Source organism: Taurulus bubalis (assembly GCF_910589615.1).
Source record: "Taurulus bubalis genome assembly, chromosome: 11".
Lineage (NCBI taxonomy): Eukaryota > Metazoa > Chordata > Actinopteri > Perciformes > Cottidae > Taurulus > Taurulus bubalis.
The window spans coordinates 17,029,627-17,044,626 of record NC_136599.1 but is presented as its reverse complement, the minus strand read 5'-3'; the positions used below and the strand labels follow the sequence as shown (position 1 = coordinate 17,044,626).

At 41.6% G+C, this 15,000-nt stretch overlaps 1 protein-coding gene across 1 annotated transcript in view; it reads left to right on the top strand.

Annotated features, from left to right (window-relative positions):
- The window catches only part of pex14 (peroxisomal biogenesis factor 14), a gene marked incomplete at its 3' end in the record, with an annotated part of 43,082 nt that overhangs the window by 21,321 nt on the left and 6,761 nt on the right, over positions 1-15,000 (top strand). The window contains 6 exon segments of the mRNA XM_079226178.1: positions 4,152-4,277; positions 6,717-6,802; positions 8,503-8,605; positions 12,403-12,500; positions 14,958-14,997; position 15,000. The exon segment at position 15,000 is cut by the window's right edge and continues 16 nt beyond it. Of these exon segments, the coding sequence (XP_079082304.1) occupies positions 4,152-4,277; positions 6,717-6,802; positions 8,503-8,605; positions 12,403-12,500; positions 14,958-14,997; position 15,000 (454 nt within the window).

The window sequence follows — 15,000 nt, the reverse complement described above, 5'->3', positions numbered from 1 at the left end:
TTTTAAATTGGATTCCTCTTGCTGCCAGTACTTACGCTGGACAGCTGATGAAGGGGAAAATAGGGCCCACTTTGATTGCATGTTGCAGAATCTTTACACAATAATCCCACTCCTGCATATTATTTCCCTGCACAGTTGAGCCCTAATCTGCACTGAAGGATGCCTCTCTAGTTACATCTTGTTTTTTTCTAAGGAGATCCTAATAGTGTGGTTTATTTCAATATTCATTGAAAAATATAATTTTCTGTTTTCCTTCAACTGTCAATTTGAGGGTATGAATTGGCAATTATGGAGTCCAATATTTCTCGCTGCCCTTCTTGAGTCCTTGTTGAATAAACTGGCTGAAATATTGAAACTTTGTCACTTAGATCTAATATAAATCAAGATTTAAACCCAGATGTTTTTTTCTTCTTTCTTTTGTAGAGGAGACGGGAAATGAGTTGCATTTAAATTGTCTTGCAGCCATCTTGAAACAATTTTGCTTTTCTTGTTCCTTGCCAAGATCGAGTACATTTTATTGTGTTTGAGTGAAATATAATGTGCTCCAGTCTCATCTAGTGAATTGTGCCATCTATGTCCTCTACAATTAACAGATGTAACAACTAAAGAGCGTTGGGCCCCATTTTGGCACCATCATTAAGCCCAGACAATTAGCAGTTACACACATAATTACAAAAAAAATCAAATTCAAAAGCCAAAGTCAACAACATTTTCCACCTTTCAACATGTCACTTTGACCGTGGCGCCTAAACTGACAGCCCTCCGCTGCTCCCAGATTACCAAACTGGCTGCAGTTTGTTTGGGAAAGTAAAGCACATAGAGTACACATAGCGTGCATTGTTGCATTACAGTTTAATACAATATTAAATGCATTACAGGCACAGTACATTCTCTGTCAGTGTGACATAAATGATGGCTTGACTTATTTCTTTTTCATGCCATCCCAATTGTTATTGAGTTGAATAAATAATGCTAATAGATTTCACCCTGAGTAGAGGGCCAGTGATCGAGGGTCACAGTGAACATAGGTAGGCTGTTGGTCTATTACCATACCTGGTTTGAAGGTAAGGGTAAGGTTCATCATCCCAGATATTAATAGGATGCGGTTTGTAAGTGGGGTTATGTGACTCACCTCTCGGACAAAAATGACAATGACCAAGGCCTGCATAGAAGGTAAAGGGATTGATGTGGTTATAAATTACTCTACGGCGCCACCTAGTCGAGGCCTTGCCTACTTTGTCATCAGTACAAGGCGATAAAGAAGGGAAATGAGAGGAGAGTCCCCCCTTTTAATACATAAATGAATACTGAGATGAGAGTGGTCATTATTTAGGGCATTCCATTTTCAAGCAGTTGTACTGAACCAAATGACATGTAGAATCTCCCTCGCCAGCGCAGCGGGACAAGTTGAACTCGACTTCTTAATAACCCATTGACCTCCATCTATTTATGACCCCCGCCATGCCATTTTTTTTCTGACTACGATATCCAAAATGTAAGTAATCTTCACTCAAGGACAACTTCATAATTCAGGCCTTGGGACGACAGTGAAAAAGGCATTCACCTTTTACCGCCCAAAATATTTTAGTAAGCAATTTCTATAATTGGCTGTCCGGCCTAGGTGTTGACCCATAAAGTCCAGAAGTGCCAGAATTGGAGAAATGGATTTAATGTAAGAGCCTTGCTGCCTCTTTGCCCTTTAAAAATACCCAGAGAATATGAGCCACTGAAAATAGAGCTGTAAATAACCTGACGAGCAATGGGTTTTCCTTTAAATAAATACCGATCAGGTTTATGTTGAAAGACAATAGAAAACGTAGCCCAGATATGCAGTTTACAGTATTTATAGCTGTAATATCGAGGTGCCAGCACCGTAATTTCATGCCCCAATGAGAATGGCAAGGTCAAAGCAAATGCTTTGGCTGAGCATCTGCTAATACGGTGACTCATAAACAGGCACTGCGTGTATCAGGTGCACCAAATAATACAGTATAATGAAATACAGAATAGCTTTCCATTATTGTTCTTTTTTATGGTGTCGTCATTAGGTGTAATTTATGTCTTAAAAAATTCATCTCCCCACACGTCGATCTGAAATGGGGGTCCAAGGGTCATTCCACAGGTTTTGCAACTCATAATAAATTTCACAATCCCTTTTTTGTCTTTTCCTTTTATATGTAAAACTCACTTTCACCTTGTTCCCTTTTCTTTTGGATCTAAGGGCTCTTTCATTTGCTGTTGTTCTACAGATCAGAGCATACAACACAACTTAGCAAGCTGTAATTTGACTAGTAAACAGCGCTAAGAATTTCCATGTATTCTATTACAAAAATCTTTCATTTCCTGCATAAACAACAAAGATGTGAACAGCTATTGAGGTGTACATACATTAATGCTCTATAGCAGCATACATGTGGATTTAACAACAAAAATAGATTTCAAGGTGAAAGGAGAAAACCTGAAGCGTGTTTTTATTTCTTCTCATTCAGTGAAACTGAGATCTTTGCATGTCTCACTCAATAGTCTGCCACCGTGTAGTCTGCTGTGGTCAGATGAATCAGGAGTCCAGGGACACATTATTGCTTATTTGACAGTGCAGTCTGACTGCACAAACTCAGCACATGGCGCTCACCACTTCCTGGCACTCAGGACCTGCTGTAGACTACAGGCCGGCCAATATTTGCCTTCAATTATTCAACCATTTTCATGGCCATTTGAAGTCCTCTGAGCATTTAAATAGGTGACAGGAGGGACCTCCTCTTGGCATAAACTGTGTGGTAGATTATCAAAGGATTTCTTTCTGCTTTTGGGCTTCGAGGATAGTTTAGAACGGTATTTCTGATCAAGGTTCAACCATCTATTCGGATTCTTCAATTGGAAGGAATCATTTGATTTGGTTATGGTATCTTATCCACCTTTTTAAAAAAATTGAAAGTTCTGTTTTACATGCTGGCACAGTTTATATTAATAATACTCCACAAAGGTGTTATTGTGTGCTTCTCTTGTGAAGACCACTCTGGCGTCAGTACCAGCTATATCAGGATCTGGCTATGTGCTCTTGCTGTTAATGAAAACGTTGAGTCATCCCCTGAAGCACTGCAACGGAACCTTTTCCAATTGCTCGATTTCTCTGAAAGGATGGAGGAAGCGTATTCTGAGCGTGTGTAAACTCTACATCCTGAGGGAATAGTTCAAGTAAAAGGCTTTCTTACAAAGAGAATTTTCTGTCAATAAGCAAGGGAAATGGATAAAGGAAGTAATAGTAAGATGTTAGGCAGAGATGCATTGTTAGTCCACGATGAGCAAAGACAACATAATGCTACAGATTTTGCAGATTTTTTCTCATAAGCTAAATCATGCTCAGCAGTGTCGAAGAACTTCTGTATTTAACAGTTTGGGTTGTTTGTCTTCAGCTTTCTCCTAATTGTTTTTCTATGAATTGGTTAATATTGTTTTTGAATGTAGTTCATCAAAAGTTGTAATTATTTTCCTTTTGTTTAGACCGAGTCGCTCATTAAAAGATGAGACCCACAGCAATGGTAGCATATGGCGCCTGAAATAAAATCCTTTCTTGCCACAAAAGGAGATGTTCATATTAGATTTTTTTTCCCCCTCCCATCAGATTCTCCATCAGGGAGCCCTTTGCAATTTAATCATCACTAAAATCATTAAAAAGATCTGAAGATTAAATTATATTGGCATTTGCAAAATTATGTAATACATTTACATTACAATGAAGAAATTAAAATAATGCATTTTCGCTGTCTGGGGTGTATGAAATCTCCACATGGGAAATATAACTGGAGAAGTGGACAGACTCTTATTTTCTTTGCCTTTGGTGGCAGTTAATAGGCTAGCAGAGTTTCAGATTTCATTGTGTGAACCTTTCCTCACTATCTTCCTTTGATGGATGTCCCTGAAACAGTAACTCTCAGTGGAATTTCTGAATTATGAAATGAAAATGTATTTTTGTGAAGAGGGAAAGTAAAATTGAATGAAGATTTGTCATACTTTCTCTAAATTGTACTTAAAAGATTTGTGGGCAGCTTGGGAAGTATTTAAGCATACATTATGATAGCCGAGGAGCCATTAACACGCCGTCACTGCACCCCCCTCTAAATGTCTTAAATGTGTGTGTGTCTTGATTCCAGGGCTGACGGATGAGGAGGTAGAGTTGGCCATCCAGCGCTCTGGCAGCACAGAAGAAGTCCTGCCTCTGAGCCCCGTGGGGCCCCCACATCCACTCCAAGCACATCAGCTGGCTCTTGCACCACATAGTGAGTGCACACACCCTTTTCTCCCCGTTGATACCTGGTGCATATAAATAGTATCAATGTTTTATGTGCATATTTTATGTCTCACCTGGCGAAAAAAAAAAGTTTAATTTAAAATGTAAAGCCAGAGAGAGAGAGAAAGAGAGAGAGAGAGAGAGAGAGAGAGAGATCTTCCATTTTTGTTTTTATTAATTTAAACCCATTAAAGAGGATTATTATTGGCAGCTCACCAAATAGCAGGATCTTAACAAGTGTTATAGACATGCATGCCATACAACATTGGCCTTGATTGTGAATTCAGATACATGGATGTGACATTGCACAGCACAAGCTCATGAAGTCTCTTGCCATTCTGTTTCGAGAGGTTCTCCACTGGCAAGACCTCACATCCGCAACCTGTATCTTTTTTACCTCAGGAGGTTATGAGTGCTGTCCACTGATTTACCAATGCAGAATGAAGTCCGCGTAATGCTTAACCCATATGACAATGATTCCAGATGTATTCCACCCTCATTTATTACCACACTGTCCTTGACTCCCCTGGCATCTCATGTTTTGTAATGAAAGTGATGTTGATGGGATGGCCATGTAGTTAGGGAGACTCGCCGCTCTCCGTCCATAGTGGGGGGTTTTATATCAAAACGGCTATAAGGGAGCTGCATAATGAGGAGAGAGCGGGGAGTCTTGTATGGGGGGTCATGCTGAAAAGAGGGGGCTACCTCTCTTTGATGTCCTTGTTATGGGGACGGTGCACGGAGACCCGCATCCATCTCTGTCGAAGTAATGGATACTCTGATCTCTATTTCCACGCGGTAGAAGGACAGGAAGGCCTCCACTGAACCCAATAAATTTGAGAGGAGATTGGAAAAACGGGGGATGGATACCATAGTTCCACAGCTTAAGTGACCAAATAAAAAAAGGAAGATGGCAGAGTGGAAGTGGTAGAGGAAAAAGAGAGATAGAGGAAGAATGAAAGGTCCTAACGGGGGGAAAAGAGCAAGTGAAGACCCCTGCATCCCAGTGATGCAGTGAGGCTTGTTCAGGGTCAACCACCTATCCCAAGGACTCCCAGGCCTTTCAGAAGCACAGTATTCTGGGATAGGTGACAGTCTGTCGCAGCTATAATGTTGATGAAGACCCAAATTTATGTGGTTACCATATGGATGCTGGAGAATGACTCAAAATTCTTCGATAGGAAAGGTTACAGGTTCATCCCTGAATGCCGCAGCCGCAATGAAACACGGCCTTGAGTGAGGAGAATAGAATAGCGTTCACCTTGAATCTATACCATGTAGTCCAATATGACAACGGGTCTCATTTTATTTGCATGTCAAATCACACAAGTGGTTAGGCTCAAGATCAATCTGGTTTACTTACTTCAAGCAAGTAAACATGTACCACATAACCCATTAGGTGAAATCAGACCTGTAATAGAATATCAGTGGCATACTTTAGTGGCCTAGCCGCTAATAATTTCATATTCATTTGGGCCCCATCAACAGTAAATAGGAGAAAAACTCGCACAGTATATTTCCTCCAGACCTGTTTGTTGTTTAGTGACATTTTCAGTTGAATGCCTCTCTTATGTGGGGAATTTCCACTTTGACAGACAGTTGGCCTACCCAGATGACAGCTTGCACAATGACACACTTTCACATTATCTGTCACTCAGCAAGGCAGTCAACTTCTAAACACACGAACTCACACACACAGTTACCTTTCAGCCAGCTTTAGTTGTTTAAAGGTTTATATGCAAACACTGTATTAGGCCGAACGTCAAAAAAGTGGAAGACAATGGTGTTCTTTCTGGAAGAGCAGAATGAAGTGCTTGTTTACCCTTTATAGTTCAGACATTTCGCGCAAACGGGTGGATAAATAGATGGACTTTGGAACGTCACCAATGGATCAATTGTATTGTATGGTGCTCGTTAAATGGACAAGTAAATTGCAAAAAGACTGTACCATTTCTTTATCTAGGAGGACCACACATGGGATTTTCTATTTACTGCAAATTGTGTATACTTTATATCAAATCTAATCATTCTGGAAACCTTGTTTCTGGGTTTTTGACTAGATGGTGAATGCATTTTTTTCAATTGATTAAGGCAGACTGGCTTTTTTATCATGAGTGGACTCTTATTAAAACCTGCTTGTGTTGTCTAATCTACGACAAAGAACATTTACACAATTAGAACAGCAATACGTTTCATTATCACAGTGAGGTAATGCAGTGCAGACCTTTTCTATTAATTTGTATCTAAAGTATGCAACCATGCGTTATATAACATTGACAAAAAGTGACCAAAAAAGTACAATAAAACAATCTAACATGCATTCAAATATGGTGAGCAAAAATGTATGTAGTGTACAAGATTTATGCTGTACTTTGGAGCTAAAACTTCAACTTCACATTTGCTTCAAGTGATGTATCCTCCTCTCCAGGTCCAGCAGGCTACAGATGGAGAGGCTACGGTGCCCTCACCATCATCATGGTGGGCATCGCCTTCGGCTTTCATCAGCTCTACAAAGTAAGTTACATACGGCTCCTCCTGCTCTTTGGGCTATGTTTCTCCACTGACTTTGTTTTCACAGTTAATCTTTCTTAAATTTGTGATACAAATTATCCTTTGCATCCTCAGATCTGTCAGTACTGTCTCCCTGATATTACATTAAAATTGGTGGGCTTAGCAAGTACATCATTTATGATGAATGAGGGTGCTAGAATAGAAGGCGCCTCTGCAGTATGCAACATCACTCTGGTCTTGTTATTAAAGCTACCCTGCTTTACGTCAAAGCATGATCTCATTTGAACCCCTTCTTTTTAACTTAACCTTCCCTCCTCCTCTCAAATATTTTTTTTTCCTTTCAAAATATAGTTGCTAACACAGCACACAACCATTTTTTTTGACGTCCTACCGTCTAAAAATAATCACCCTGGTTTTTATCGGGCTTAGCAGCCCTTGAACATGAGCTCATGAGGCCCCTTGTCCCCGGTGACATTAATCCCATAGTGGTTGTTAGTAGTAGTCTGAGTGGCATGTGGAAGCCATTACTCTCGTTTTAGAGGAGGACAGGAGCTTTAGCAGTAGCTCTCGGCCCGGATGACAGGCCATTCTCCTCTGTGTGTGCAAGAGAGAGAAAGGGAGCGCGTATCATGTACTTGCATATGCCTACCTGACCCTGTCGGACATATTGGCTTCTCTATAGATCCTGTTATGTCCTATTATTTCATCCTTCTTTACACAGCCTTTCATAAGGCTGCACATGCACATACACGGTCTCCTGTCATTTGTTCCAATGTCCCTGCGGTCTTTCGCTGATGAAAACACGCGCTGTACCAGTCCACTGTTCCCTACGTGCAGCAGGGTTTGCCAGCCACCAGTCGTCTGGGAGGTGGGATTCCCTGGCGGGACGGCACAGGTTGCTGTCATGTCACCGGAGCGTAGCGCCAGTCGCACCATATGTCCAGGCTTCTGCCCATACTTTATTTATGTTATGGCACACCTTGTAAACACCACACTCACAGCAACCCACTTATTAATTACTACGTGTTGACACTCATTTAATCTTTTTCTCTAAAAAGTGTTTATTACTTGCACGGGTGTGGCTGCTTGCCACCTGAGTTGGAGCGAAAACCTGGCTCAGGCAGCAGAGGGCTGCAAACTGGCTACAAGGGATTAAGGGATCCTCATTCAACAAGACAAAACAACATGTATGTAATTTAGTGTGCTCCTACAGGATCTCATGGACATTAACTTTATTTGGTGAGCTCTGCTCCACACACACTTGTAAAGGATTCATTGAGACACTCGCATGCAGTTAATCTGGTTAACACTAGATAACACACATTTGACTGTCAGACATGCATACAACAAACAGTTACGTTAGTTATAGATTAGTCTGATCATTTAAATTACCAAATGAAGTGGCTGCATCTTCAAATTGCTTCAAATTGAGTTTAAAACTTAAATATATTTAATTTACTAATTGTTTTATCAAAAATGTTCATTCATTTTCTAATCGACTAATGGGTTGATCACAAGATGTGTGTAAATGCTTGGATACTCTTCATGTTCCTAACCAGGCAGTTTAGACAACGAGGTACTAGTCCAATAAAACAATGCCTTTGACCCTCTGCTGCCAAGTCTAGGTGGCCCTGTCTTTGCCTCATCTTCTGCCCATTCCCACCAGAGCAAAGTGTGATATTGTGCCATGCTTTTAATTGCAGAAACACATCCTTCCCCTCATTATGGGCAGCCGAGAGGACAAGAAGCATCTGCAGAGGATGGAGAGCAACATTGCAGCAATGAGTGGCACGCTGACACAGACAGGTGAAGATTAATATCTTCATCACTTTCTCCCTCCTTAACATTTTCCCTCATTTATCTGTCGCCAAAATCGGGGGCCCCCGCACGTTTTTAACAAATGACGCCGCTGTCATTTCGCTTTAATTTGAAATTGCTTGTTTACTGTCAGGCTCGGGCTCAATTAATTACGTTTCGCTGAAAAGCTCTTAACCTCGGAATATTAATGAGCAGTTGGGAAATGACAACTTTTCTCCCCCCTCGCCTGCCCATCCTCTCTCCTTCCCCCCATCCATCCGTCTCCCCCTGCACCAACCTCACTCCCATCCAAACCTCCACCACCATCATCAACATCCACCCTCTTCCCGTAGGTTGCGAGAAAGTTCATTTTAATTTTCTGTTTGTGTGTTGGGTGTGCGTGCGGCATGGCACTGTGTGGCGTCTGGGCTCAGCACTGGCCCTAGTGTGATTAAGTGCACAGTGACAGGTGCGGCTCCCATGTTGGACAGGTGAGGAATCTCAACCTGGCTGTCAGACATGGAGAGAGAGAGAGAGAGAGAGAGAGAGAGAGAGAGAGAGAAGCAAGGAGAGCTCTTCGTCAGTATAATTAAAAATCCAGGGAGGCGTAAATGAGAGAGGCACTCAGAAAAAGTTTGGTCTCGTTAGCAGTACCGTTGAACTGGAGTATGTTTTCACCTGAAAGGTAACGATTTCCATTGAGATAAGTAGACTAGGAATAAAGACAATATAAATATAATAATTTTCAAGATACTCAAAGCTGGTTTACACGACAGGTTAAATAAAAGAACCGGAGATGAAGTGACATGACATTAAATCAAACATTAAATCAGTTTTTGAAAAGGTGAGTTTTGATTCAATTTGATGTAAATGTAGAGCTTTGATGGCATATTACATAATGTTTGCTTGAATTAGGAAATAATGAATCAAAATGTCTTATATCAATCAAGTGAATTCCCCTTTTAAATAGAATAAAGTCACATTTCAAGTGTACATGAGTTGTGTGCACCTGTCTGTATGAGATATCAAACAAAGTAAAAGGAGGTTTGTATGCCCAAAGATAGTTCCAAGTCTGGTAGAAAAACTGCATGAATCATGAATGTGTTTGCAGGGTTTTGATCTGCAGAGAGACAAACGGGAGCCAAACAAATGTTTCTACCACAGGCGGTATTCTTAACTTGAATCATAAATATGACCTTGTCAGTTACAATACAAGCATCCTTTGTTTGATTTTCCCTTCATCTCCAAATTAAAACAAATTACGTGTGTTTGAGTTGAGAGCTCCTATCACGGACCAACATAGAAAATATGGCTGTTATCGTTCTATCCAGTCACACCCATGCTATTGTTTTCTGGCTGGCTTCGGTAGTTGGAGGGCAGCAGTTGTGTGAGATCGCGTGCAAGGTGTGTCACCCTGAATCTGATTAACAAATATGGGCTCTTTTATGGTCATTTTCTCCCAACTATGCAAACACATTTCCTCCGTCTATTTCTCTGCCCATATTATCTGCCCATCTACTTATCACTCTCTGGACATGTGCCAAGTTACAAACCCTGTTTTGCTTGTCGGTATAGACCGGATCCTCCTGTGCGTTAAACACCTCCTGTGCTTTGCAGCGAGTAGGTGAGACTCCAGTGGGGGGAAAAAAACATGGGTCCTTTCTTCAGCCAGTGTGGGGAACTAATTTGCTATGACTGCAGTAGCCAAGCTGCTATTGTAGTTAATGACTGTTGTAGTTAACAGTTGGGGAGAGGGGTTGCAATTACACTGAGAGTTTTCTCCCTCTGCTTTCCCTTTGTCTTCCTCTCCGTCTCGCTCCCTCTCTCCTCGCTGCACTGAGTAATAGCGACCGACTGCCTCGCTGCTGCCAATTGCTTGAACCCCCTTTTGTTAAAGTTCATGTATTTCTCTATTGCCGGGCGCAATGAGGTGATGTATCCTTTTGAATGGGGACCACATTAGTCTCTCTTGCCAGCCCCAGCTCGAGAGTAGGGGCCTTGACTCCCATTATGATTTGCCTACAACTTCACACAGACAATTAATGAATGGATCTTGGAACTACTTCAGCGCACCCAGACTGTAATGGAATTGTGCGGCTGTTTGGCCACTCTTTGTCGGTGGGAGCCATATTGGTGACCAGCTGGCCATTAAAAACAGAGACAGGCCTGGACATATGTAGTGTACATTATATCGCAGTATTTACTGAATAATTTACTGAATACACAATGTGCACCCTCCTCACAACAGCTGCAAGCCTCACACATCATCTTGTCTCCTATTCTCTCTTACACACACACACACACACACACACACACACACACACACACACACACACACACACACACACACACACACACACACACACAGCATCTACAGTCTCCTTCTGATTCATGCCTGGCCAAAGTCATTGACTTCATTATTCTTGGCTTCATATCTGTGATAACTGGGGATATGCATTTTTGTCAAGTGTCTGAACAGTACAAAGGAGTCAACTTTGTGGAGAGACATGAAAAGAATTGGACTGTTTGGCTGAAGTGGCTGAAAATGCGGTGCCAGTGGTAATTCAGGAGGCACACAGCATTACAGGCTGGCAGCCTGACACACACATCTGGATAAGCTGTTTTGCGGTGAGCTGGAATCGGAGACTAATAGGGCAGCTCTCGGTTTAGCGTGCACACCCTGTCATAGTAACACCTTTTTTTAAACAGGGATGGCCGCGGTATTTTAGCTTTATTAACGTTTTCAGAAAGGCTGGTCACACGCGGGAGCTCAGACTGAGTAACTAACTCAAATTGTTTGCACAGTGGTTTTTGGCCCGAACCGATGATCCTGCTCAGACTTGTATTCCATAGGATTCTGCAAGCATGGAAAGATCAAACGTTTCTGCACCCCACCTATATTGATACAACCCCACCCATTTAAACACAGGTGTCACTGCGAGATATTAGCTTCTTTGAAAGATCAAATATTTTGTCTGTGTTGTTTTTTCAAAAGAAACACAGCCTCCAAGCCGGGCTCTGTGTTTGGTTCTGGCCCGGGCTAATGTGAGAGGAGGGTTCTTTACATCCCGTCCAGCCGGCTGCAGCTCAGGCTTTTAACCATTGGCCTGACAACCTCAGCAGTGGACCGCCACAATATCTGTTGATGTTAATCCTATTAGGCTTGATTTAACACTTTACACGCCCATGATTTATATGAATGTTTATTGGTTTTCTGTAATATAATCAGCTCGGGGAAACTTAATGCATTGTTTGGTAATACACGCGTGACTGGAAGCAGGGGGCAACAAACTGTGCCCAGTGTTATTTGAAATCATACACCCTCGTCCAACACCAACACTTGAACTAATTCAATCTTCAAAGTCAATGGAAAAAGAACAATATTTATTAGGATTAGGGGGGACATTTTGTCTGGCAGCCTCCTCCCAAATGAGAGCCTTGTTTTTTCCTTTGTTGATCGTTTGAGGATTTAAGATGCATTAGAAGGCAGTGTCTGGGTGGATAATGGAAGGTTAGAGACTGTTATTTGATTTAAGTTCAGGCACTAGAGATTAATATCTCCATCCTATGTCCCCTCCCACCCTCTACCTCAGCACCTCGGACCAAAAAGCTGCGACTTAAGTTACCGGGTATTTGCTTTGATACAATTCTTAGAGGACCCCTTTGATCAGTGACACAAGTTGAGTCTCATCAACGCTTTAAAGAAAATGTTCAGTTCTGTGGCATCAAAACAGCATTGTCACGCAATCTAACTTCCTTTTTAATTTGATAAAAAGTTTGCTGAATCTACTATCTTGTTCCCACAGTCAGCCAGCTGCAACAGACCCTGGTCTCTGTCCAGGAGCTCCTGATCCAGCAGCAGCAGAGAATCCAGGAGCTGTCACGGGAACTGGCTGCAGCAGAGGTAGCTACTAGCTCATCAGCAGCTACGCACCCTAACCCTAACTAACCAGCACACACCGTTTTGCATGGAATATCAGTGATTTCAGTTAAACCTCTGAGATTTTTTATTCAAAAATGTTGTTGTTTTTTGCATCACTTTATCCTACTGCAGATTTTAGTTGTTGTTATATAATTTAGTTACAGCAGGTATTGGCACATGTGTTGCTGTTTGAAAACACCAGTACCATCTAACTTAATCATTCCAATAAATTACATATTTGTGATATTATATATTTTCGACAAACAAACAACAATGAGCTGAAATTACTTTACAGAAGCTGGCAAGAAGTTTGTCTTTAGTGTAGTTTGAACATGGAAGTAACGGACTGCACCTTCAAGGTCTGTTATCTATGATTTAATGTTTTTGAGAAAAGCTCGACAGGCACTAACTCTGAAATAGCAGAAGAGCTCAGTAAAAGTAAAGTTGCCAGTTGAAATCTCCAGATTGATGAGGAGAGAGAAATGGTTTCTCGAGGCCTTTGCGTAGTAAAATTTCTTGCACTGCCCTGAGTCATAACTACCTAAGACGGACAGCCTTATTATACTGTATATCATCAGAACAAAAGCTGCAAAAAAGTATGGTGCATCTCATCATGAGACCATAATCTTTAACCATATTGTCGTTCCTCCTCCGCTTGATGTTTATAGACCCTTTTCATAATCTACTCAGAATTGTAAGTGTTTAGGTGAATCGGTTTGAGTGATTGGTCTAAAAACTTATGTGCAAGAATGAAATGTTGCTTGCTTTTTATAACACTGCTCATAAATCGCTTTATGATCTCTGGGCTCTAAAAAAAGTGCCTTGGAAGAGACAATCTTAGACAATGTTTTATGTCCACAGCTTGTTAAGCACATGGGTGTTTCACTGTAGCATCTGGATATCGCAGGAAAACATATGCGGACACATCTGCTTCTGCGCAAACGAGGAAGAAAAATATGAATCTCTTCCCTGGACGAGGTTCATCAAAAACTGACGACTCATAGCTCATTTTGTGCTGTTTCAACTTCTAAGCCACACACAGTCTGTCTGAGCGCTGTAGAAAGCAGCGGCGGCTTGAGTCGGCATCTGTGATGTACGATCTGGTTTGACCCCACGCTGGTCGGAAATCTGAAAATTATAAAAGGTTTTCTGTCAGCCAGGCTGTCGGCTCCCTTCAAACAATGAGTTCCCTCCAGCTTTTAAAAGACAAGGGATGTTTTCTCCTTTCATTTGTCATTTCCAAATCACAGATTGGATTAAAAAGTATCTACTTCATTTGCTATGAGTGCCTTGTTGGACAGCGGTAGTGTATAAAAAGTATAATTCACATCAAAACACCCATTAAACAAATCATAAACTCTGCTTTACAGCTATAGTGTTGATCTTAAATTTTCCCTGCGAGTCGGCACAAGGCCCTCTGTTGTCGCAGGCCACAGGGGAAATTGGGAAATTGTTTTCAGGTCCATGATGTTTGATGAGAAACACATGTTGGAGCTGGCGAGCTACTTATCATTCACCGTTTGTGGCTTTCGGGGTTTGCCTCACCACGCTGCTCAAAGTGCGCCACGCTTACTAATTATACCTCTCAACGCGGAAATGTGCCTTTAACCCGAAACACATGGAGCCTCCTAGTTCCTCAGCTGCTAAGAAAACATTTTCTCTTAGGTTTGAAAACCGCTCAATTGCGGAGTGCGTTTACTGTCCCTAAACTGGGGAGCTCATTATGGAAGTGAGTTTAGACAGACTGACTCACACACACACACACGCACACAAAAACAGAGAGCACGCGCTGATGCTGCGAATTTCCAGACATCAGATTCTGAGTAATTCCTCTCTTTTTCACCATTTTCTCAGTTATCACAACTCTTCAAAGACATGCTGCTGCGTTCTGCCACTGGGGTTAAGGATAGATTTGCCCGAGGATGATTCAGCCCTGATGTTAAACAGCCGAGTCTATTTTTGCTCCATTATCATTACAAATCTGCCTGTTAACTGTGTTTTCCCTGCTGTCTCAACTCACTGATCGTTCTCTTTATTAGTGGATACTACATAGAAGATTAGAAACCGCCTCCTTGCTTGCGCGAGACGAACTGCCAGTGGGAAAGTGCATAAATAGAGTGAAATCAATTGCACTGTACCAGTGTTTCCACTCAAAAAAACTCCTCTAGGGATTTCCTTTTGAAACTAATTCCATCATAAATATACATGCGTTACACGAAAACACACTGTCTGCCGGCAGAGTAACTGTGAATTAATTTGCCTTCAGACACTCTTAAACAAGCCTTGTTAAAGATCTTATCTTGTTGCTAATGGTCCACAGGCATTTATCTTCATTTAGCCAGATGCGTTGCCGTCCTTGGGTGCTGCTAGAGTTGATAGTCTTTTTTTTTCTTTTTTTCTGCTTGTAATTCTTTTTTCCTTTTTTTCTTTTTCTTGAAGCACTTAGTTAACCAGCGGAAAGAGGCCGACCCCTATCACACCC